The following is a 15,627-nucleotide window of genomic DNA, read 5'->3' as shown; positions in this document are numbered from 1 at the left end:
ACCTCTATTATATGGTATTTCCACAACTTTAAAAAGAAAATACTAAAAACAAACAATAGCTTTGAGGATGACATGAAATTAATGTATGTAGATTTTTTGAAGTGTTTTGCAAATATAAAATATGTATTATTTTATGAAGAGGATTTGTTCAGATGGAATGTACTTGGATTGACAGAAGGAAAAAGAAGTGTGGAACAGATGAACAGTGTCACTGTTACAAAGCATTCGGACGCTGCACTAGCAAATGGAATGTACTGAGCAGCATATGTATTCTTCCACCAGAAGGAAATGAGCCTGGGTGCCGGACCATGTTCTTCAAACAGGGTCTATCCAAGGTTCCCGAGCTTCTTTTATTCTAATTTTGCTTCTATGATTTTTGGATGTCAACAAACCTCTCACTGTGATAATTTCTTGTCAAAAGGCAATTTTTGGGGTCCCCTATTTACTACACAAGTGTATTTTAAGGTCAAGTGAATAAATAGCATGTGTCTACCTTCTACTCTAGAATAAAAGTGGGCAATTACAACAATTCTCAGTATTTCGAAGGAAATGTTTCTGATATAGCTAGAGTGAAATGTTCTGGATTACACAATTCCCCTATTTCTTAAAATGGTCAAATTTCAAAGAATTCATAAAATCAAACATAATTTACTTTTTTTTTTTTTTAAATGAGTAAGAAGGTACTTTGGGTTTTTACATGGTTAAAGGGCAGAAGATCTTGTTTAAAAAATATTAAATATCAGGATACCATAAAAGACAGCTTCATTCTACCATTATGCAGCAGGTCAGAGGAAACATGATCAGTTTTATTATTTTAAATAATACACAGGCACCCATACTTTTCTCTAAAATGAAAGCTCTGTCTTCATGTACTCCCCACCCACCCCTTCAGAAAAGGTTTTAAAGACTGCCAATGAGGAGGCCAAATGTCAAATACATGCCTGTCCATTTGACTGTATTGATATCCATCAAGACATTTTTCACACATGGAGAGTGCTCTCAGATGTTAATACCTTTCAGACTAAAAGATCTGATTTAAATTTTGAACCACTGATCCAGAGGTGAGTAACTCTTTTCACAGATCCCTTAAACCAGTGATTCTCCAAGTGTGGGTCCCAGGCCAGCAGCATCTGTTTCATCTGAAAACTTTTTAAAAATGCAAGTTATTCCACCCAGACCTGCTGAACCAGAGACTCTGGGGATGGGACCAGCAACCTGTTTTAACAAGCAAACATTTGAGGTCCACTGCCCTCTGCTAGTCTATTCTCTGTAAATGAGCACCATCTTTTGGAGAAATAGAAATAAATATCAACCACATCAAAATAATTAAATGTAATAAAGTTTCCTGAAATATTATTTTAAATAGTGTATATTTTCCTTACTATTAAACATACTTGACAGAATTTCTTTTCATCTTCCAGTGAAAGGCTGCCCATCGGATAGACCATTATGGTCTGATGCATTGTTTTTATAGTTCTGTAACACAAACTGACATTTATTGGAGCTTTACATAAGATTTTTCCATCAACGGATGTGTTGGAAGAGCAATAACCAAGTATGCTGTGTTGGGCAAATACCTACACATCAGGACACTTTTCAAAGCCATCAGGCAAAGGGGGTCAGTTGAATTTTTTTTACTGCACAGGCTAATGCTTTAAGAGTGTCTTGATGGAATCAAGGAAATTGGATTGTCCCCCCATTTGCTGGGCTAAAACAAGCCTTTTTTATTTATCCCATTAGAGGAACACAAGAGAAACCTTTTAAATGTCACTAAAAATTTCCCTGCATTGCAAAACCCAGTCAAAAGGGTTTTAATTTTCTCTGAGAACTCTTTAAGTAATGCAGTATGTCAAGGTTTAATAAATTGTAGGTGGGGATAGTTTTCGTTGCAGGCAACTTTTTTTTAAAACAGGTGCTTAGACACGCTCAGGCTTCTCTCTACTGAGAGGGGTCAGGGCACTAATCAAACACCAGTCCAACGTCAGTGCCAATAACAAACAAATGAACCATAATGGAATCTGTAAAATAGTTGAAACAAATTTTAAGAACACTTTTTAAACAGAAAATTTTAAATGTATTGAAAGTGGTGGCTAATCTTTTTTTTTTTTATATGAATTTTTATTTATTTTTTTGTTACAGATATTTTACCTTTTTACCCCATTGGCACCCCCCACCCGTGACTAATCTTTTTATAAGTATTTTTGTACTGAGCTTTTTGAAAAATGTCTTAAAGAACTGGGCCTTGAAGAAAGCTGACCCCAAAGGGGAGCACAGAGATCAGGCATTCAACAGTGTTCCCACAGAAAGAGGCCCAGGCAGCAAAGACAGACACTGTGTGCCCACACTGTACAACTCCTCAAATACTATACAAACATCAATTAATGAAAACGTATTGATTTATATGTTATATGGATAGCATATACCTTTGGAAACACACAGCAAATTGTATATATTTGCTTTCTAAGATTATATATTTATTTTGGTATATCTGTTGGGTAGATAGAACCATTAAACAGTCTGGGTTTTTGTTGCAGAATTTTCCCCTTTTCAATAGAATGAATGCTAAAAGTACTTACAAACACAAAACAAAATGTTAAAGGGGGAATGCCAGAATGGAGGGCTATTTTTATTATTTTTTGTTGTTGTTTTTTTCTTTTTTCTAGGACTATTTTTTTTTTTAATGGCTATCTATAAATGAGGGTAATTCCTTTCCTGAATTATCACCTTAACAGAAATATTTTTAACCATACTCAAATGAGAATTGTGTACCTTACTCTATGCCCTATCTCCCCACACTGAAATAGATGAATAGATGTAGGGAGGGAGGGAGGGAGGAAGAGGGAGAGGAAACTATGCCAAACACAAAAGATAATAATCTTAGTATTCTGAAATGAAATACTTAATAAGTAAATTATTCCAACTATTCTTTTGTTGCCTGTTTTTAAAAAATACTTTTAGCTCACACCAGGGCAGATGGTGTGGGGTTCGACACGAGATAGTTCTACAGGGGAATCCTGCTGGCTGCAAGTGCCCCTCTACTAACTGCTTGTGTTCTGAGTCTGCCCTGTGGCCAGGCTGGTCCAGAGGGAGGCTTAGCCAAGGGCCAGCTGAGACGCGGGGTGGGAAAGAAAGACCACCCTTTTGTCGCGTACAATCTGCTATCCCTATACTTTCATAAACATGCTTTAATTGTTCATCAACATTCGTATTTGAAAGCTAGTATCCTCTTTTAATGGAAATTGCAGCTTTATTACTTAAATTCCTAACAACGTATGCATTTCATTACTAGCCATTCTATCCTCTCTATATAGGGAGAGACATTTTTCCTCTTTTAGCTGTTAGCAACAACAACTTGGAAGCTCTGGATGAAATTCTAAGTTGTTAGGCCTGGAGAGTTCAGTTGTTGACAGCTTTCCTAATTTGTCAACATTGGTAAAAGAAATATCAATTATAAAACAACAAACTAATAAGCACTAAAGGGAAAAGCAGCTGACCGTGGGAGTAGGAGAGTATATTAAGAGATTCCATAATGAGTATTTAATCATTAAAAGGTTCTGCCATTAGCTTAATGACACTGTTTTCATAGGAGAACCTAAGCCAATCCCAAAGCCTGACTTTCAGGTGAATAGAAAAGTTGAGAATATGTAGCATTCTCTTTGCTGGGATGCAGGGATTCTAATTTTGGATTCTTAGATTCCTAGGAGATCCATGGAAGGGCTTTGGCAAGTGCATGAACCTATTAAAATGGTCTGCGAAGATTCTACATGTCTGTCCTTTCTTTGTTGTCCATAGCTTTCCCCTATTCTTCCTAAAGGGTTCCGAACCAGCTGGGGGTTACCAGTATAGATTCAACAAGACTGGCAGTTGTTGAAACTGGGTGATGAGTACATGGAAGTTCATTACATTTTCTATTCTAATTTTGCACATGGTTGAAGTTTTTGTAATTAAAAGATTATTTAAAAAAAAAAACTGCTGTGAAAGGAATTCATTATGTACAAACCAATTTTGATAAGAGGACTGTGGAATGATATCTGTCAATCTAAGTAAATTGCTAATCTATGTCACAATTCTATCTTTCCTTATGTCACAAGGTTAAGTCAAAATGAAGGTAAGGGATTTGGCGTTTTATAAAACATCAGTGTAGAAACCATCCATAAGTATGGAACTCTTTCACACCAAAAGTTTCAATGATTTGAGTTTCTTTACTTTTGAATTCCTTATTGTTTCACAAAATGTCAAAATGTGACACAAAATCAGGAAAAAGGCAGAGATGAAAAAGGTAACTGGCAAAGCAAAGATTGCAAAGACGAAGAAGGTGGCGGGTGCTTGCAGGGAGGGGCATAGGGAAAGGAATGAAGTGGTGGGTCTAATCAAATCACTTTAAGAAGCTCAGCTCTCCGAGTTAACCGTGCCAATCAGGGGGAGCAGGGGCAGGAGCAGCAGCATGTTGTGCACATTAAACTTCGCGTGTCCTTGAACCTGTGGTGCACTTGCTGCTCTCAAGCAGGCTGGGAAGGCTTCGTAATGCTCACCCTAAGAGAGAACCTTGAATTCCATTAGAAAGCTCCGCGGGAAGGAGAAACCCTCAAGTGGCAGCTTGAACCACACAGACAGCTCATACCCTTTACTGATATTAGAAATGAGCTCATGGGATTAAGTCTGCAAGTCCTAGAAAATTAAAAAGTATGAACACATAGACAAATGCCATTATATCAACAAGAACACACAAGATATCTTTAAATCCCCCCCCCCCCGCAAAGAGATGGAAAATATTTAAAACAATGATACAAAAAAGACTGGTTACTAAGTCTACAATAAAAGTCTAACTGGTCTGGTTAAAATCTGACTAATAGTATAATAATATCTGTATCTCTAAAGTGCTTTGACATAAAAGCATTCACCCATTTGATGACCTAGCTCAGTCTCTCCGAGTTAACCGTATACACAAATTACACTTTTAAGTAAAAGAAAGTATGGAGATAGCTACCTTGTGTTTCATGTTACATCTATGAAATTATTCTAGTTCTACTGTTCTATATTAATGAGAAGATACCTTATATAATTATACAGTTTTAGTATTACATGTAGGCAGATATAAACTCAACATGTAAGAGACATTTTCTAATAATCAGGTTTCTAAAATGGAATAGGCTACTTTGTGAAGCAAAGAAAAATATTCAAACCTGGCTAGCTGACTTACCCCCTTTTGGAAGTTTAGTAGAGAGAATTCATGGTCAGAAGCTGACTACATGATCTCTGAATTTCTTTGTACCATTGAGGTTTTACAATTATGCTTTAGTCAAGGCACAGAGTCAGTGGCGGAATAGAAACTGAATCTAGGCAACTTGACTCCAAGCCTAGTCTTTCTACACACAAGGTTATTATACACTCTCACATGACCTCAGGCAGAACCCAGGAAGGGTGAGGTTAACTGGACCGGGACACAGGCGGCATGGAGAACTGGAGGGCTATAGCACTGTCAACAGAGGGCAGTAGCTACTAAGCTCTCGCTGACAGTTGCCACATGGGAATGTGCCCGGGGCTGCCGTAGATTCAGATTTCTCAAGAGAATCCTCAAATCTGTATTTAATGTGAAATTAACTGGCAGTAAATTACAAACAAACTGTGGGTAACACTATGAGTGCCAAACAAAAATAGGTTTCTGGGCTGCGGATGACCCACGAGTTTGTGGCCATGACACTTTCCTCAAAAACTCCATTTCCAAACTACTGATTTTAAAAAACCCTTCTCTAGATTCTTCAAATTTATCAACATCCTTTTGGAAATACAAAAATCTAAACTTTATGCTTTATATTAATTCTATTCTATGTATAGAACAGTATTTTGCTTTGGCTTTCGCGGGTCATATTTCTATCACTACAGTGGCAGCAATAAGGTGGCTTTTGTAAGATCAGCACTCCATTGCAGTCTCATTGTTCACCTGTGGTCCACAAAACCCATCACATTTTCTACAGATGACATCTGTGCATAATCAATCTCAGTATATGTGCATATGAACATGGCCCATAAATAGTCTATAGCACTTGTTTTACAGAAAAAAAATCACCTTTTCTTTGAAGAATCATTTTTTCCCGAGTTATCTTATTCCCATCTTTCAGGCATTATCAACCACGCTATGAGTATATCAGTTTGATCATCAAAAAAGCAAGCTTGATCATTTCTAGATCTTACTCTGTTGACTCATTTGTTACTTTGTGTAATCCTTTCATCTTGAATTCATCCTCATAATGTGACATTTAGAAGAACATTTTAGACTCAGCAACACTAAGCACAGCCAAATATATTTTATAACATGCATACATTTAAATAATAAATCTCAGAAATCACCAATGAACCACCACTTCAACATTCAAACAAGTTTTAAGGAAGATGACTGATCCATTTCTTGAGTTCAATGAGGAAGAATTGCCTGCCTTTTAAAAAAGTTACAGAATTACAGAATTAATCCAATTCTGAGGGCACAGTCAACTTTAAACTACATAAAACATTATGATTCAGTAGTAGGTAGTTAAGATGTTCAGAAACCTTTATGGTGAAGAAGGTAGATTGCTCGGCGATAAGAAACAGTTCTTTTGTTTTCAAGCTTACGATAATGTAAGATGTCAACAATTTCTGGTTTATAGCAATAGCAAGAGAGAATGTAGCAAGGGGACCATTAAGAAAGAGCAATTTACTATACCAGGACATAACACTTTGACAGTGTCCTATAATTCAGTTAGATGTAAAAATAAGATGACACTGGGTGTTCTGTGAACTCAAAGTAATTTGAACTTGATTCACACTGTACTGTGAGCCAGTTCATTCTCAGATACAAACTTAGCAAAAGGAGTATTCAATATAAAAATGACAGAAAAACATACCTTATTAAATAAAATTATGAGCTGTGAGACTAGGAACATGGATTAAAAGTCACACGGAAGGAGAAAACCTGGTAAACAAAATAATGTCTACATAGAGGGATTTCATTATAAATAAGCAACTATTAATGACATGCAGGACTTCTTACTGTAATCCTCATGAAATGCCTCAGATGGCTGTAATTCCAAAAGCACCGAGTCAGTGTGATGGAGTGCGACATGCACAGTGCAGGAATAGCATGAGATTTGCCATCAAAACACTGAGGGGTGGCCCTGACCAGTTTGGCTCAGCAGTTATTCGAGTGTTGGCCCGCGAACCAATGAGTCGCAGGTTTGATTCCCGCTAAGGGCACGTACCTCGCTTGCGGTTTGTCCCCGGCCCTGGTTGGGGTCGTGCGGGAGACAGCCACTCGATGTGTCCCTTTCATGTCGATGTTTCTCTCTCTCTCTCTCCTTCCCACTCTATCTGAACAATAAATGGAAGAATGTCCTCTGTTGAGGATAAAAAACAAAACAAAACAAATAAAACCCCAGTTTCTAGCTTTGCGTCCTCAAACAATTCACGTAACCTCTCTGAGATTTAGTTTCCTCCACTGTGAAAAGAGGACAATACCATACATGATTCCTATAAGGATAACGTGAGCTAATACATATAAACTTATTTTATGGAATAGAAAAAAATGATACAAACATTTCACCTTTAAATACTGATTTTATCATCTTTGTCCACAATTATCAGACTGCCTTTGCATTGACATCTGTTTCTCTGTTAACTGGAAGACTGCCTACATTTTTTTTTTGGAGATGCAGAGATTTCTTTGCATAAGGGGCTGAATATATTTGCTTTGTTAGTCAACAAATATTTACACAATGCTAAAATTTTAATTTAGTGTTAAATAATACTAAATGCTTGGTACACAGTGAGGACTAGACTTAATCACTACCTTCACAATCCATTATAAAACTTTTTCTTAGAACAGAAGACTAATCTTAAAATAGGTCCAAGCTGAAGTGGAAGGGAAGCTTCTAGGTCCCTCTGTGGGGATTCACAGGGCACTCTGAAAATCACTGAGCTGGTAGGTAGGCCTCCTCCAACATTTCTATTCCTAGGACAAAAGTACAATTGGGTATCTCCAAAACCCCTCTTTTCCCAGCCCCTGGGCTCCATCCTGCATCACAAAGGGCCTCACATACATAAGTGCAGACACCTTAACTCCCATTCATTCCACTTTTCATTCACTTGTCCCTTGGCCACTGGTCAGATCTAGAGCATACACAATAGCAATATGATCTACCCTCAGGCTGGATCCTGAAAGTGAACTGGGCCTTTTGGACCGGTCTCTATATAAGCCAACTGAATTCCTGGTAAAAATGTGATTTAAAAGTACAAAGCATATGTAAATTTTACTTTTGGGAAGGGGAAAATTAAAGAGAGACATGATTATTTTACACCTCAGCTCTTTCTTATTTCTATTCTCATCATGAACAAATATCTTCTACCAATTTTACAAGATTCTCTATATTTCTTTCAACCATTCTTAGTTTCAAAAGTATGTTAAACAAGAAACTGCATTTCTAAGAAATAAAGAACTCTTTGAAAAAAATAAGTAACAGCTACACGAAACAAATCCCATCCATCGCCAAGATATTTGTCAAGAGCATAAGTCACTTGAACGTGGGCATTGTGGTCTCATAATGCATGACCTTCATTTAAGAGTACATCTAATTTATCTTTAGAACAAAGTCTTTAGCATCCACTGCTCAAGAATGTCTGTTGATATATGTGCTACAGCATATTTGCTTAGGTTTGCCCCTCTAAAACAATTCTCTACAGAATAAATAAGCATACCGATCAAACGTCAACAAAGTCATGAAGTATTCAGATAACCTCGTTAATATCAAAATTTTACTAATCGAATTTCTTTCTATAAATTTCTAAAAAGCAGTTTTGTAGAGGCATTTTTATTTCTATTCTAAACCTTTATTCTTTGTTCATAGTCAAACACATTTTATTCAGTGATATGTCCAGTAATGTATTAGGATTTGGGGATAGAGAAATATCAAAGTTCCTACTCTCAAGAAGGAGCCTAGAGTCTTATGAATGGATACTTATAATAAATAATGACAAATTCTATGAAAGATGTAAATAAAGTATATTACAGGAGTGCAAAAGGGAGTATCCACAGGGAGGTTGTAGTTGGAGGAAAAGGACGAGCTAGGTCAGGGTCCTCCTATAAGAGGTGATGCTTTAATGAAGAAAGTACAGAGAAAAGAATTTTGCGTGTATGTATGTGTGTGTGTGCACATGTATGTGTATGTGTTTCAGGCCAAGGGAGTATTTAATCTACAAAGGAACAATCATTTTTCAATATTTTATAATATTTACTAAATGTGTACTATCTCTCAAACATTATGCAAGAGACCAGTAGAAATATTAAAGAAACAGAAACCGTGATTTCTGCACTTAAAGATCTCATAATCCAACTGGAGAGAAAACACAAAGTGGACAATAAAGTAAATAAAGATGATACAGTAACACTAAAACTGTTGTAGAACAGTCTATACACTTAGTGGAGTTTTCTTGAGAACTAAGGTTCCTCTTCTTTAATTTTATCTTCCTTGGATAGGAATTTTTCTGCCATGCTTTCCTGAACTCAGGGTAAATAGTCTCTGACTACACTTAGATTCCAAGTGACTCATTCAAAAACTACACCTTTGGTCCCCCAATTTGCCACCAGAGGAGTTGTTATTATTATTTTGGTGTGTACACAAACTTACAGAAAATAGGTGAGTTTCAAATGAATGGAGGTCAAAACCTACAGAAACTCATCGGAAAATGACTGCATGTTGGACTGCCTTTTTTGTTGTTGTTGTTGTTTAGTTTTTATTTCATAACCACAAACTTAACTCTGCAATCCAGCTAGACTTGGAAGGGGCAAGGAAAATATAGACCCCAATGAACTGCAATGAGAGCATGAAGATCACAGAGCCTTCCAAGCCCATGGGGGTGATGGAGTGTCCTTCTGAGCTACAGAAGGAATGGTCTTATGGTTAAGATAAAACACAAGTCAGAGTTATTAGAGCTGTCCGCAGTCAGCAATGTGATCTTGCTGGTCTCGCCCTTTCTAAGCCCGGAGTGCTCCATGGCTCCCACAAGCCCATGCTGTCTTTCACCTGGCCGAAGCCCATGTCTGCTGTCCTACCACTCAGTTCCGGCAGTACAAATGAGGAGCTGGAAACAGTTTGTGTTGGTCCAGCATTTGCCATGACAAGATGCCAGGACCTGTATGCTTCATGATAAAATTTCTCCCCATAGATGGACTTGTCACCTGTGTCATTGTGGTGTGTGAAGTCATCACCTTGGCACATAAACCCAGAATAATTCTGTGAAAGCAGGAACCTTTATAACCAAATCCTCTCCCCCCAGTGCTCAGAGCACAAAAGTCTTCTGCTGCCTTTGGAACTTTGCAAACAGTTTGAAGGAGACTCAGCCCTAGGGCTTGTCTTTGACTGCGATGTTGAAGAACACAGCGGGGCTGACCTTGACTGGGAGCCACGGCTTGGGGCGGTGGCTCTGCAAGGCCTGCACTGCCTTGATTTTTTGTTCTGCTTAAAAATATCTTCTCTAAAAAGCCTTGATTTTTCCACTTTGTTTTGATAAACTAACTGAAAATTTACCAATCAGAGATCATTTATTATTAGAAAACTTGGATTTGAATCTTGACTTTGCAACAGCTGTGTGACTTTGGAAAAAATTATCTAGAAAAAATTCATTTCACAGGATTATTATAAGGAAGAGACCATGTAGATACATCTTACACAATCATTTGAAAAATAACAAGTGCTCAGCCAATGGGATTATATATAAATTTCTATCCCTCCTTTAAAAGTGAAACTATATCCTATCATTTTAAACAGCTGTTAGTGATCCACATAGGAATGAATTCGTTTCGTCGGACTGTTTTTATCCTAACCCATACTTAAGACAGACAGCACTGAAAAACCGGCAGGTGAACGCAGGTTCGGAGTGACAAACATGGCACTACAGGACTGTGTGTGGACATGCAACAATTTTGAGATTCTCCTCTTCCCAACACCCCCCAAACCTAACTCACCTACTGAGTCATAATTTCTAAAGCTGAGGCTTATTTTTAAAAAGATCTATAGTTAATGCTGGTGATCTAGATTTGGGAACTTCTGGGATATATAAAGTGAGCTCACCAACTTCATAATGTGAGGAACACTAAATAAAACAGTTTGGTTGCAGAGGTGGGGCTTTGAGAGTCAATCATAAAAGTTGAGAATTGATTCGTAGATAAACAACTATAAGAGGTTTTTGATAATAGAATTACTTAGATACAGAAGTAGCATTTAGACTATGACATTTAAGGAAAACTAATCTGTCATAATAATAATAATTTTTTTAATAGAGAGAGGAAGGGAGAGAGAGATAGAAACATTGATGTGAGAAACATCAATTGGCTGCCTCCTGCACACCCGCTACTGGGGGTCGAGCCTGCAACCTCGGCATGTGCCCTGACCGGGAATCGAACCTGGACCTCTCAGTCCATGGGATGATGCTATCCACTGAATCATACTGGCCGGGCTGTCATAATTATATAGGATCAAAGAAGTCACATTAAGCCCTAGCTGATTTGGCTCAGCAGTTAGAGCAATGGCCCGTGGACCAGAGAGTCCTGGGTTTGGTTCCCGCTAAGGGCATGAACCTCGGTTGCAGTTTGTCCCCCAGCCCCGGGTTGGGGTCGTGTGGATGGCAACCACTCAATGTGTCTCTCTCATGTCAATGTTTCTCTCTCTCTCTTCCTCCCGTTCTATCTGAAGATAAATGCAAAAATGTCCTTGGGTGAGAATAAAAAAATTTTTTTAAAGTCACATCAATAAGTTGCCACAATAATATATGAATGAAGGAATAACAGTTTGGACCACCGAAGTGTCAATGGAGACAGAACATATACTACGACGTTCTCCACACCTTACAAGACCAGCGACTACTAATCTCACGAGCTCCCTCCCTCCGTCAGATGGTGCTGAGGTTCAGTGGCAGTGATATTATTAAGGGGTGAGGGGAATGCGAAGTTGTACACTAATTAACTATTATTATTATGAACAGTAATATAATGCATAAACTAACAGTTAAGCTTTTGAGAACTAAACAGAAGTTAAAAGCATGAACAGAATGGGACAGAGGGAAACCTTTCCTGGTAACACACTAGCCTAATGGTTTTATTACACAGGGCTGTTTTCTGTTGTTACTTTTTAAATGAAAATATTTATATATAGAAAGGTAGAGTCCCATTATTCATACTTAATGATTGATAATATTTTGCCATGTTTTCTTTCTTTTTACCTTTGTTTATCTTTTTTGTTGAAGTAGGTTAAAGAAATTATAGACAGCATGAAATCTTGTCCCTAAATATATTGGTGTGCCCCTAAAAACAAGGAAAATTCCTACATAACCACACACAATTCAAACTTAAAAGAGTTAACACTAACTCCTTAATGTTAACGTAACATGGTCCTCTTAACTTTTACAGTTATATACGAATCAAGACAACATGGTTTGTGTTATGTTCCTCCCCCAAAGCAATTTTATACACTATTTTTTGAATTATTAATGGGAAAGTTAGCTCTCAAGATTAATCAACTTTGCAAATCCTTTGGATCTTACTGGCAATATGATAGAATATCCTTTATCATTTAAAAAATGTGTCACTAGGAAATGTTCATTTGATAATAACAAATAGAAGACACCCGAGTTTCACACATAGTGCTTCAGTAAGACTTTCAAGAGTTCTTGAGAGTACCACTTCTTTCCAAGTGTCACGGGTATGGACTGAACATCAGCAAGAACCATGGCATGCACAAGACTGCCCTTAAGAGAACCAAGACCTCTGGCCACTGTCAGATAATCTGTCACTATAAGCTACTTGTATCCAAGCCAGATATTTATTGCTATTGATCTGCCTGGTCCTAGCAAAAGACTTTTGTTCTCCCAGACCGGGACTTTGACCTCAATTAAGTTATGAATTTCAATCCGATAGACTGCTCCACTTACCCTACTGCTCTCCCTGACTGGATTAATTAGAATTAGCTAGGCCGAGAGTCACCCCAAGCTCCTCATGGATCATGTTATTTTAATAATAAATAAAGGAATAGCAGCAACGTACAAGAAGTATTTTGAAAGATTGCTCATCTAGAATCATCATTCAGGACCTGCCAATATCAATTTCTCTGACTTTGATTACCTCATTTACTTTTTATTTCTCTTCCTTCACTGGAATTTCCCCTTTTATCTCAGCTTTCTAAACATGCTCTTTGCATAGAGAAATCAAAGTCCTACCTGTCATTTTAGCACTCTGCTGCTATTTTAGGGTGCCATTAGAGAGTAACTCATCAAAACAATCATTTGCAAAAACATTTAATAATCTCAGAGCATCAAGAAAAAAATACCATCATCTAGGAAAAGTACCAGTCTTTAGCTAACTGCACTTTTCCTACAGCTGGTTAATGCATTAAAAACAGACAAATCAGAATGTCACTGAGAAGGCAATATCTAAGCTTGCAAAGCATAAAAATGTGCAAATATATTTATTTCTAATCCATAAGCCATTGGGGCAGACTATATATTGGCCAATGAGAATTCTAAATCTTGTTGATATCAACAATAATCGGTGGGATCAGGATTTGCTAAATATACCTTTCTAACTCTATAACGTACCACTAAATATATATAAAAAACTATTTTAAAATGTAAAGAATATTATATAAGAACGTTCACATTCTGGGATGTAGTACTTGGTATTTTATACTGAAAGTATAAGATTTTAAGAAAGTATAAAGGGAATCCTAAAAACTATTTACATTATCAACTGATGTTTTTGAAAAAGCAAAACCCCTTTTATTTCTTTGATTGTTAAAATGTTGAGTATTGATTGGCTCTAGAAACTATTAAGATTTAACTAGAATGCCTAAGTGCAGAAGTAATTTCAATATTAAAAACAATGCAAAATCAAACTCTGCCCTCAATACCAAGAACGCAATGTATATTTGAAAGGCACATTGAGTGTATAAGGATATGCACTACATTATAAATCAGTGATTTATCAAGCCTTTAAAAACGAAAGTGTTCTTATCAAATAAAAGAAATAGGTATACATAAAAATGACTCCTATAATGAAAAATAAAACAATTCTATTTCTTAAAAGTAGACCTGTTGGATTTGATCTCCATTCCTCCATACCCTTCCCACCACACCACATGCACTATCACTTGGGTTCTGTAGATTACATAAAACTTCATTTGTTTTAGAGGGGAGTTTTATATTTTCCCAAGTACTAGTAAACACTTCTTTCTCAGCATCCAAAACATTCGTAATGTAGGAAAAAAGTAAAACTTTATTTAAGAATTAAAAGAAATCATTTGAAGGCTAAGGATATTTTCATAATGATCCACTCAGCAAGAAAAATGATCAAATGACAAAATGTACTGTGTTTTGGCAAAGAGCGTCTGTTTTCACACCTGACTTTCACTAATTACATATTCTTAAGTGGAATTAAAGCAATTCTCCAGCAACTTATACAGGTGATTTAACACATTAGCCGAGACTTTCCAAATGACCCCTTAATTAGGGTCACAAAGACAAGACATGAGGAAAAACAGGAAAATTTGACCTTCGCTTACAGTTGAAATATTTGAAATGTAGACAATGACTTATTATATAAATGGTATGGGAACTACATTAAAAAAATCAGAGATCTAAAATCTCAAACATTATTTGAGAATCTAATAAATAGTAAACAGTTTATAGCAACAAAGATTCAGTATTTAAGAATAACCTGGCTGATGTGGCTCAGTGGATTGAGTGTCATCCCATGGACTGAGAGGTCCCAGTTTGATTCTTGGTCAGGGCACATACCTAGGTTGAGGGTTCAATGCCAGTCGGGGACGCATACGGGAGGCAACCGATCGGTATTTCTCTCTCCTCTGCCCCTTCTCTAAAATCAATGAAAACACATCCTCGGGTGAGGATAAAAATAAATAAGTAAATAAAAAAGCACACGAGACTCTTCCATTGTATTGCAATGTTTGAAAGACAAAGTCCTACTTGAGGAAGAGGGCATGCCTCAGACAACAAATCTCAGCCTGAACATGTTTGCCAAAATTGGAAGCAGTGTGAGGCAGGAAGCTGGATAACAAAGTTCAAAGTAGAAAAGAATCAGGATAGGGAGGGAGAGACTCACAGGCTCACCAGGAAAAGCCCTAATGAATCTCTCCCAACATACGTGGGAAAGCAGAGATAGACTAGGTCCAACTAAAGCTACAACCCAGCCCCAACCACCTCTATTCCTCATTGGCCTGATGTGCCAGCCCCTAAACCTATATTATCTGACAGAGAATAAGGTGCCTTATTTTGGGGAAAATAACACTGTCTTCAGTTTATAGTCCTTTATACATAATGTACAATATACCATAGAGAATTATGAGATACAGCTCCTCCTTTTTCTTTCTTGAACAATTCCGTTTTAAATCCATCAGCGAACGCTGAGTGAGGTGGGTGTAGAAGGGCAGAGGAGAGGAGAGCTCTAATGGTCCGGAGCAGGCATTAGGGATGAGGAGGATGTCCACACAGAAAGACGGTCCAGTAAGAAGTATCAGAGACCAAGTGGAGTGAAGTTATCCCCCAAAACGGCTGGCATTGTACTGGGTGCTGAAGCCTAAGCTGAGTGAG

The 15,627-nt window shown here is 37.3% G+C and overlaps 1 protein-coding gene across 3 annotated transcripts in view; it reads right to left on the bottom strand.

The window, feature by feature from the left end:
• The window catches only part of ACBD6 (acyl-CoA binding domain containing 6), a 144,424-nt gene that overhangs the window by 39,312 nt on the left and 89,485 nt on the right, over window positions 1–15,627 (bottom strand). Inside the window, exon 8 of one of the 3 annotated variants that reach the window (XM_036273550.1) lies at window positions 6,882–6,949. The exons of the other annotated variants lie outside the window; for them this stretch is intronic. Coding sequence (XP_036129443.1) covers window positions 6,911–6,949 — 39 coding nt within the window. The 3' untranslated portion in view covers window positions 6,882–6,910. Of the gene's footprint in view, window positions 1–6,881; window positions 6,950–15,627 lie in introns of those variants that run through there. 3 annotated transcript variants of the gene reach the window in all.

The sequence above is a fragment of the Molossus molossus genome, unplaced genomic scaffold, assembly GCF_014108415.1.
Source record: "Molossus molossus isolate mMolMol1 unplaced genomic scaffold, mMolMol1.p scaffold_m16_p_20, whole genome shotgun sequence".
In the NCBI taxonomy this organism is placed as follows: Eukaryota; Metazoa; Chordata; class Mammalia; order Chiroptera; family Molossidae; genus Molossus; species Molossus molossus.
The sequence above is the reverse complement of the archived record's forward strand: the minus strand, read 5'-3'. Positions and strand labels throughout refer to the sequence as shown.